The sequence below is a fragment of the Vicia villosa genome, unplaced genomic scaffold (genome assembly GCF_029867415.1).
Source record: "Vicia villosa cultivar HV-30 ecotype Madison, WI unplaced genomic scaffold, Vvil1.0 ctg.000441F_1_1, whole genome shotgun sequence".
In the NCBI taxonomy this organism is placed as follows: Eukaryota; Viridiplantae; Streptophyta; class Magnoliopsida; order Fabales; family Fabaceae; genus Vicia; species Vicia villosa.
Genome location: NW_026705209.1, coordinates 239,866 through 249,444, shown reverse-complemented (window position 1 = coordinate 249,444; position 9,579 = coordinate 239,866). Strand labels below are relative to the sequence as shown.

Sequence of the window (9,579 nt, the reverse complement as noted above, 5' to 3'; positions counted from 1 at the left end):
ATGATGTCAAGCCACAAAAAAGTACTTAAACTGTCAATATCTGCCTCCTCTACACCCTTTGTATAAAATCCCTGACCCACTTTGTAGAAAGGTTGTAATGTAGATTAAATTCATATTGGTTTTAATGGAAATGATTATTTTTTCTATTTAATGGTTGTATTAATTTTCTAGTTAATCAATTCAATTCAATTCAATTTAAAGTGGTTTGCATTTAATTACTTTTGTTTTTATTCATTTATTATATGGGATATTTAATATATATATCATAAAATTAAAAAAAATCAAATATATCATCATTTAATTACAAGTCACAAATATAAAATAATATAATATTATCAATATTATTGACTTTTTGAATATTACAACAATATTTATTTCTTTAGTAGCAAATATCTTATTTTCTGTTTTTTTTTGGTTGTAAATTTATTGATGTAGAATTCAAAAAATATACAGCATATAATAATTATTTTTATTGAAAATGACATATGAAAGAGGGTTATAAATGGAAGGTGACATATGATAGAGAATAATAAAAAAAATTAATAAATGGAAGGTGACATATGATAGAGAATAATAATAAAAAATTAATTAATAAGAATATACAAAATAAATAAGTTAAATCAATAAATCAACACACACATCTAAGTCCATTTGAATGTTAATATACAGGGAACATAAAAATTTTATAAATAAAAATGCATTATGAAAAATGATAGCTACTATTTTCTAATACACTATTTTTAATACTTACTCAATTAAAATAAAAAATTTCTTATAAATAAAATAATGTATGTTGAAAACTAAAAATGAGTATTTTAATGCTTCTCCATTATTTAAATGAAAATTTATTCATAAACTCAAAATATAAAATTTGGCACCTTATTTATACAATGCAACAAAAAAATTAGATTTCATCATATATTTTCTCATCAAATATGAAGTCATATAATTATGTGTTCAAATAACACAATATTCACACTTATGTAAATTCTAAAAAAATAATTAAATCCACACTTTTTTGTGTATTTCAAGTTACAAAATTTTCGGTTGAGTTATTATGATTCTTTAAAACCACTCTACCATCTTACATCACATAAACATTTCCCTTTAGTAATTTTCACAGCACCAATAAATATTGAAGAGAAAAAGAAGATAGCAAGAGAGTTATTACAACCAAATGTCATTCATGAATATTAAAGTCTCTGCCACAAGAAGTCAATGCCCGAACCATACACAATTTTCATGCCTTATCTAAAATTCTAGACTAGCAAGTAACCAACTATGGTGCGATCTTGACTCCTTCTAAACACACCAATAAAAAAAAACCACTAGTACTTTAGTTTAATCCAAACCCTAAAACCAATGGTGTGAATATTTTTATCAACCAAAATATTGCTCTACCAGCAAGAACAGCAACAGCAGCAAAAGAGCAGTACATAATTTATAACGAGTCTTTTTGTGATGAATGTCTTTGATGAGAAAGCATTCAAGTCTCTCAACTAACTAAAAAACTTGATATTGATTACTACTACTACCAACAGCAACAAATAAACACTCTCTCTCTCTCTCTTTCTTTCTATCAGGTTTCTGAAACCATATTTAAGAATATTATAAATATATTCATCAAGAACTAGGGCAATTCAAAGCAGCTTTTATGTGTTGGACTGTCTCACTAATAAGTCCATTCACAGTTGCAACAGACTCCATGTTAAGTTTTGCAGATGGTAAACTGCTTACCATTATTTGAAATGCAACTGTTATCAATGATCCTCCGCTATTATTTCCTATGTTTGTGACTGTGCTTGTTGATGCTCCGTCGCCATTATTATTACCATTATTACTATTATTATTGTTGATTGTGGAGTTGTCGCTTTGGTTTCCGTCAGATGTAATTGTGAAACCGGACGGGAGTAATGGAATGTAGGACGGGTCTTCGCCGCTCATTGCTATGTTGATAGCTGGTAAATCGACCGGACAATAGACTACTAGTGAACCTGATGAGTCCACACAGCTTTCTTGAAGTATCAGCATGTTGTTCTGACTTGTGTTAAAAGCCTGCCAAATTTAAAAAAAAAAAAAAACAAAATACATTAGAAACAACGAAAGCGGGTAACAACGCGTTTGTGATAGAGATATCTGCAAGCTGTGTATCTGTTTGGAACGGAGACACAGCTTACAGATGTTAAACTCGTGACCTGTGTGACTTTCAGGTCACGGGGAGGGGGATAATGTTGCATATGTGCAACTAGGATCGTCCTCGAGAATTTAAGACAAACCGGATAAAAAAATAAATGAAGCATGTCTTACTTACCCTGAGAACAGAAATGCAGTTACCGGGGTGTGAACCATTTGCTATATGAGCAACTTCTTGAACAGCATTACCATTGGAAAGAACATCCCACTAATCAAAAACATTAAAAGGAAAGCCTTTAATTCTAGAAGGGAATTTTATAGGTAACATAAAATAGTACTAATAAAAAGTATATAACTAACCTGAGATCTTTTCCTTTCATCTTTGAAGAAATTGAAAACATGTTGTGGAGGAAGAGGTAACCAAATGGTAGTAGCTGCACTTAGCACAATACCATTAGGCTGACCAGGATCTGTACTCTTTCTAACAGTAACTCTGACTCCAATCTCATTCACAGCTGAAAGTGTGGTCCATCTGTGACTTGCTGATGCACTTATACTTGCACAGAAATTTGTTACCATCCTTTGTGCCAGTTTCATCATGCTCCTTTTTCCCTCAGGTGATGGAATCACTGAAAAATTCCAAAAACCTCACCAGTTACATTGTCATTTCAGTTACATTGTGATTGCGAACCTGCAATTTAAAACTATGAATATGTATATATTACCTCCTCCGAGATCGCGGGTAGAATTGGCAGACACCATGAGACAAGCAAGCCTTTCACACATTCTTTGAAGAGTGGTGAGCCATCTTTCAGCACCAAATGCAACACCACTATGGATAACATTTCTATAAAGCCTATGAACTGCATTTTTATCTTCAATCTCAACATGTTCAACCCAAGTAACCTATAAAATATATAAAAGTTACTCAAATTGCATCATATTATAATGGAATGAAATTGATTTATTGTTAAATTAAAGGCTGCTAATTAGTAATTACCTTGGAATATCCATTAGGCATGTCTTGAATGAAGCAACCGGACGGAAGACGATGGCATCGAAATTGTGAACCAAATTGGTTGTCATTAGGAAAATCATATGAAACATCAACTATAGCCCATAAACCTTGCTCAATTTGTTGACAGTGACGCAGAAAGTAGAATTCTCTAATAGGAACAAATGGTGAAAGCACTTGCAACTCTTCATACATCTAAAAATTTCAAAAGAAAAAATCATTCAAACATATACGAATACGCCGTTCCACGAATTTTCTAATGTCAAAATATGTTTTCAGATTCAGACTATTAAACATACCACTTGCAAAGAACCACTATATCCACCCATCATTCCAGGAACAATGTTTTCGATTGTCTTCGCCATTGTCACAATAGTAGGAAATAGCTCCATCCATTTGTTCTACAAAATCAATCACGAAATTCGCATAAATAAGTTGATTAAATTGAAGTTAAGAATTCAAATCTAAAAAGAACTCAAGCAATTAATATAAGAAGCTCTTACCGGATCCATAAACATTTCCACCAGAGTTAAACTATTCATGATAACAACACCAGAATCCCTAGAAGCTTCAATCCGAATATTCGGATTCTTCAACCGATTACCAGTCTTATCGAACATCATAGCATAGGCATCAAGGTTAAGAACATCTTTTCCATCAGTGTTAGATTTCATCCACAGAGGATCATCAGTCTGCAAAAGCCTAACCAGTTCCCCCATGGCACTTGTAGCAAGGTCAGACATGTGCGACTTTTCGAGATCAGAAAGACAAGCAGGTTGGTAAGGAACCATTGGCATGTTTGATGAACTTCCTGGTAGAAGATCAAGATCAAGTGAAGGTCCTCCAACCATTCCTTGTCCACCAAAATTTCCCATTGATAAATCCAATGATGACATGTGCATTGGTGAAACTGGTGGAAGCTGTGAAATTGGTCTTCCAATGTACTTTGCAGCAATGCTAGATACTCTATCAAGCTACATTGTTCAAAAATAACCAAAAATTTATTAAATTATAGTCTGCAACAACAATTGTAGCCGCAATAAAACGGAATTTGAAGTCTCGGATATATAAACCACATTTTGGCTTCCCGAACACGCTAACAATTTAAAACTCGAATTAAATGTGTTAGTTCCTATAAAATTTATGATCTTTCAATTTCAATCTCTACAAAATTTTGTTGAATTTTAGTCCTTGTTTTACTTTTTATAGAGACTATAATGCAAGGACTAAAATTAAACAAATTTTTATAGGAACTAAACTTAAATAATAGTAATTTTATAATAACAAAAAGTATATCTAAATTTTTTATAGGAAGTAAATGAGAATGAATGAATAAACACTTTGCATTACATGAAGCTTGATGAAATTTTTTTTACCTCCTCTTTGAGTTGAGCATTTTCAATTCTCAACTTTTGTTCATCAAAGTAACATTCATCATTGATTGGAGGACCACCACAGGAGGGGCAGATGACATTTTTAAGGGCTTCCCTTATAGCTATATTCTCACATCTTATTTTATCATTCTCTGCCCTTAGTGAACAATTTTCACCTCTTTCATGTTGTGCCTGTTTTGTTCAAACCAAAGAAAAATCATTTTGTAAAATTATACATAAATATAATAATCTCTTGTATACTAGTGCAAGTCGACACACCACTTACCTAAACTTTATAATTCACCATAAAAACATACACACACAAACCCTGACCCGTGAGGGTCAAGACAAACAAACCCGACCAGTGTAATTAGTCGAGACTCAACTTATCTAAACTTTATAATTCACCATAAAAACAAACACACACAAACCATGAACTGTGAGGGTCGAGACCTGACTTACCTAAAGTTTAAAATTTAAAAAAAAAAACAAAAAAATTTACATAAAAAAATATAATTACACCCTAGACTTAATTAAACAAAAAAATAATAATAATAATACCTTCATCTGAGTCCTTCTGTTCTGAAACCAAAACTTGATCTGTCTAGGAGCCAAGGCTAATTCTCTGCTTAACTGCAGCCTTTGTTTTTCATCAGGATGTGGACAATCCTTGAACATCCTAAAAAAAATAAATTAAAAAATCATTAAAAAAAAGTTTTAAAATGGTCCAAAAGAATATAATATTTTCAACTGTTCATTAAAAAAAGAGAGAAAGAAACACAAAAAAAAACAGAAGAAAAAAAAAGAGACTCTTACGATTCAAGCCTTTGAATCTGATTAGCAGTGTGACGGTGGTAACGTTTCTTCCTCCTCTGAGATTCAGAAGAACCATCATGGTGATGATGATGATGATCACCAGGGGACCCACTTCCTCCACTATGATACTCCATTACTCCTTCTGATCAAGTTCAGTACTTTCTTACAGAGAAAAAACAATTTAGAAAAAAAATCAGAGAAAGCTTTCAAAGATAAAAAACGAAAAAAAGATTAAAACTTTTTAATACGAAACGAAACGAATGTGATTTTTTTAAGTAAAATCCTTAAGGGCTATAAAACTATGAAGCTATATGGCTATGGCTATGGCTATTTTTTTCATACATAAATAAAAATCTAAAGACATACGTTTAGCACTGATATATGATGATAACGATGATGATTGTGATGATGAAAAACTATAATAAATTAACAAAATAATTTATGGAAGAATGGTGGAGTGATTTTTGGAGTGAGTTATGAAGAATCTTATAGGAAAGAAGAATAATTCATTCATATGATTATGATATGATTATTATTATTATTATTATGATGATTCAATCCAAGAAAAAAAACCATTAGAAAAAAAAAAACTCACTCACCACTCTCTCTTGCACCCTTTGTTATTGTGCTATGAATGTTATACACTATGAAGAGAGTGTATAAATTTATATATATGATGAGAGAGTGAGAGGGTGTGTCAAAAGGTTTTCAAAAGAAAATGTAACCGATGGAAATGAATTTAAAGCATTGAGAAAGAAAAGGAAGAGACTTTAAGGTTCTATTCTATGCATATTTTTTTGTCTAGTATTCTATGAATATTATACAATACCACATTTTAAATATTCTTTTTTTTCTATTTTATAAATCAGATATTATCTGCGTCAAGTCGTCGACAACTCGTACAACTGCAAAGATTAATCTCTTAATTTCGATTATTTAGTAGATTAAAATAGACAAAAATTTATAGATAGTATTACTATTATTTTATTGATATTGATAATTTTTAATTAAAAAAAATAATTATTTAATTTTTTGAAGGGTCTTTTTTCTCTTAAATTTTCTCTGTCTAGGTGTGTCCCCCTTGATACTTAAATGACATCGCCGGTTTTTGGTCGCCGGTGTATTTACTGTTGAAATGACATAAATAACCTTAGCTAGGTTTTTTTTTGTGATGTTTTGTTTTTTATTTTTATTTTCTTTCTCTTTCATCATTTATGTTTGTGCCTTAATTCTCTTTCTTTTGTTTTAATTTTTGCATATTAAGGTCACATACACACACGTTGCAATGTGTGTAAAAGTCAAACGTTGGTGTCCTATTGGAGGAGTTAAGGAATAGAATACACCAAAATGTGCCATTTTTTCTCTTTTGGTTCTCAATTTTAGCAATGGATGACACATATGATTCATGGTTGTGGCAACATTTTTTTTCTAGCTGTTCTCAATTCAATTTTTGGGTTTGGAATAAAAACATCATTGATAAATAAACTAGTAATATTAATCTAGTCATAGATAAATTAAAGGGCAAATAAGACATTAATTAAATGTATTATTTTTGGTACAAAGTATTGATTTATTTAATTTTTTAGGAAATTATTTATTATTACCATTATTATAAAAAGTCAGGAAGAAATATTGGAATATTTTATGGTAATAAAAAAAAGATATTTCAAAATAAGTATTAAAAGTATTCAAACTCAAATACATAAATTAAATTTGACTTGCATAAATATTCAATATACATAAAATTAAGTGAACAACTTTAGTATTAAAAAACAATTAACATGGCCTTTGCATTATTCACAAGAAAACATAAACATGAGTTGTTTTTTTGTTTTTGACTATTTTATGAATTACTTTTCATGACACAATTTTAATTTGGTCAAATATAAATTCTGGTTAAAAATATATTTTATTATATTCGCTCAAACTTTTAATTATTATTTATTTTATTTATTTAATTAAAAAGACAATTTTGTAGAAATCATAAATCTTTAAAAATTACTTTCTCCATTTTTTTTATTATACGTTGCTTTCATAGAAATGTTTATTTTAAAATAAATTATTTTATTATATAATTGAATTCTTGAAATGTTTCTTAATAATCATAAAATAGTCAAAATCACTTATAATAAAAATGAAAGTTCATTTATAAAAAAGGTGTAAAATATACATTACTTTTGATTTTCTATTCAATTATATTTTCTTCACACAATTTTTAATTTATTGAATAACTTTTTCGTGGTTAAAATTATATTATAATATTTTTAAAACTTTTAATTTTTATTTCTCTTATAATTTTTTTAGAATTTATAATACATAAGTACATTGACTTGCATACAAAATTAAAATACATAAAATTCAAGACAACTATTGGATCTAGGATCATTTATAAAAAGATATAAATTATGTATTACTTTTAACTTTCTATTCAATGACAATTTCTTCACACAATTTTTTATTTGATGAATAGTAAAATTTAGTTAATATTTTATTATTATTATATTTGTAAAACTATTTTTTTTTCTTATTTTTATAACTCAAAAAAATTGTAGAATTTATAAATTGTTAATAAAACATACATGAACTTTGGCCCTTTTTTATTTCCCTTATGCATGTCCATTAAACTCTAACCTTAAGAGAATGATTTTAGTTAAGAGAATGATTTTAGTTTTATTTTTTAATACTTTAAATTATTATTTATCTTATTTATTTAATTCAAAAAGACTATATAGAGATGACAGCCTTATTACACTTAATTATATAAAATAATTAAAATTATAACTTAAATTATACTATTTTAAGACTTTGAAGTGTATTTATTTTAATTATATTTATTTATCTTACTCAATAGTATTTATCTTATTTATTGATGTAATAAAACTCAAGCTCTAATCAATTGTAATGTAAAATAAAATTTGAATTATATTCTATCTTTTAACACCTTATTAAAACTTATGGTTCATAGTTTTAAGTAGTTTAAAATTTTCAGATAAGTACATATCAAGACATGTTTTATTGAATTCTTTAATAATATAATTGGCTTCCTTACCAATACATTTAGTTATAAGGGATTATAATCATCTCTTCATTATTAAGTTGTAATGTTTCAAAGATAAATACCACATTGATTTTAAAATCTAAAGTTTTTGAGTAAATAAAACAAGTTTGAATTGATAACAAGCAATCACATTTTTTATTTGTTTTGTTCATTAAAATCATATTGCAGATATAAAATTAATTAAAAAAATATTATGATACTGTGTGCGATATCAAAAATAATTACTTATGGTATAAAATAATATATGAAAAAAACTTCCTTATTCGAAAACATCTCATTAAAATCTTGTCTTTTTTGTTAGTCAATTTATAAATATAGAAAAAATATATTTCATATGGATAATGTATACTAGTACAGTAGTACAATTTTTTTGGTCAACCGTGAAAATTATTTACATTGTTTGTTAAAAAAAAAAAAAAAACTTCGTCTAACAATTTACACCTCGATTGAGTATCTTTGTAATTAATGAATAAAATAAACAGACTACTGAAAAATTATCATTGATTACTCAATCAGCATTTAAAGTTATAATCTTAACGTCTCAGATATTGAAATGTAACAGTCAAACAATACATGTTTTATTTAGAATGTATTTCCGAAAAATGCGAAAACCAACGAACAAGAAAATTAAAAGTTTGATTGATTTGATTTTTTTATTTACACCACAAGAAAATTTGTGATTGGCTACAACAGAAACCGTAGCTAATATGTAGCAAATCTCTATCAAACAGAGTTAGTTGGAGATTAGTTTGGGGTTAACTACGATTGATGCCGTAGCATGGATTGGGTGGCTAATCACCTAGTGTAATATTTCCTAGCAAAATTCCAACTAAAAATTAATAATCCCTAGCGAAACCAAAACTAAACTGTAGCAAAATACTGGTCTTGAGTTTATGTTTCCCAACTATACAGCCACAATATCGCCACAATAATATCACAGTAAATCTCTAGCTAAATTAGAATTGTTCATATTTTTAATAATCAAAACTAATTAGGCTGTAAATGGTAAAAAAAACAAATTTTTTTAAGATATTTTAATTTTCGATAACTAAGCAGTGATTTAAATATACTCAATTACAATTTTAAAACTATTATACTCCTATAAATATCGTAATTTTGGACTAAAGCACGTCAAGTTGACTCAAAATCAAACAAACACGGTGCATGCATTTTGAAGGTAGTAA

At 28.2% G+C, this 9,579-nt stretch overlaps 1 protein-coding gene across 2 annotated transcripts; it reads right to left on the bottom strand.

Annotated features, from left to right (window-relative positions):
• Window positions 1-1,176: 1,176 nt before the first annotated feature.
• On the bottom strand, window positions 1,177-6,062 carry LOC131628273 (homeobox-leucine zipper protein HDG11-like). Of its 2 annotated transcripts, none has more exons than XM_058899130.1 (11): window positions 5,937-6,062; window positions 5,338-5,499; window positions 5,083-5,200; window positions 4,525-4,713; window positions 3,652-4,122; window positions 3,448-3,549; window positions 3,134-3,343; window positions 2,859-3,039; window positions 2,494-2,762; window positions 2,312-2,401; window positions 1,177-2,055 (listed from the first exon to the last, which is right to left on the bottom strand). In XM_058899130.1, the coding sequence occupies exons 2-11, from the start codon at window positions 5,469-5,471 to the stop codon at window positions 1,624-1,626; spliced, it is 2,196 nt and encodes a 731-aa protein (XP_058755113.1). In that variant the 5' UTR covers window positions 5,472-5,499; window positions 5,937-6,062; the 3' UTR covers window positions 1,177-1,623. The 2 variants fall into 2 exon arrangements, with proteins under 2 accessions (XP_058755113.1, XP_058755114.1); XM_058899131.1 differs by having other exon boundaries at window positions 5,338-5,495; window positions 5,937-6,058.
• Window positions 6,063-9,579: the final 3,517 nt, after the last annotated feature.

Bases quoted from the DNA above. Each gene is read 5' to 3' on its own strand.
- LOC131628273 (XM_058899130.1), bottom strand. From the start codon at position 5,471: ATGGAGTATCATAGTGGAGGAAGTGGGTCCCCTGGTGATCATCATCAT. The intron at 3,344-3,447 runs GTATGTTTAATA...TGAAATTTTTAG, and splicing joins ATAGTGGTTCTTTGCAAGTG to ATGTATGAAGAGTTGCAAGT. The intron at 2,763-2,858 runs GTAATATATACA...GGAATTTTTCAG, and splicing joins TACCCGCGATCTCGGAGGAG to TGATTCCATCACCTGAGGGA.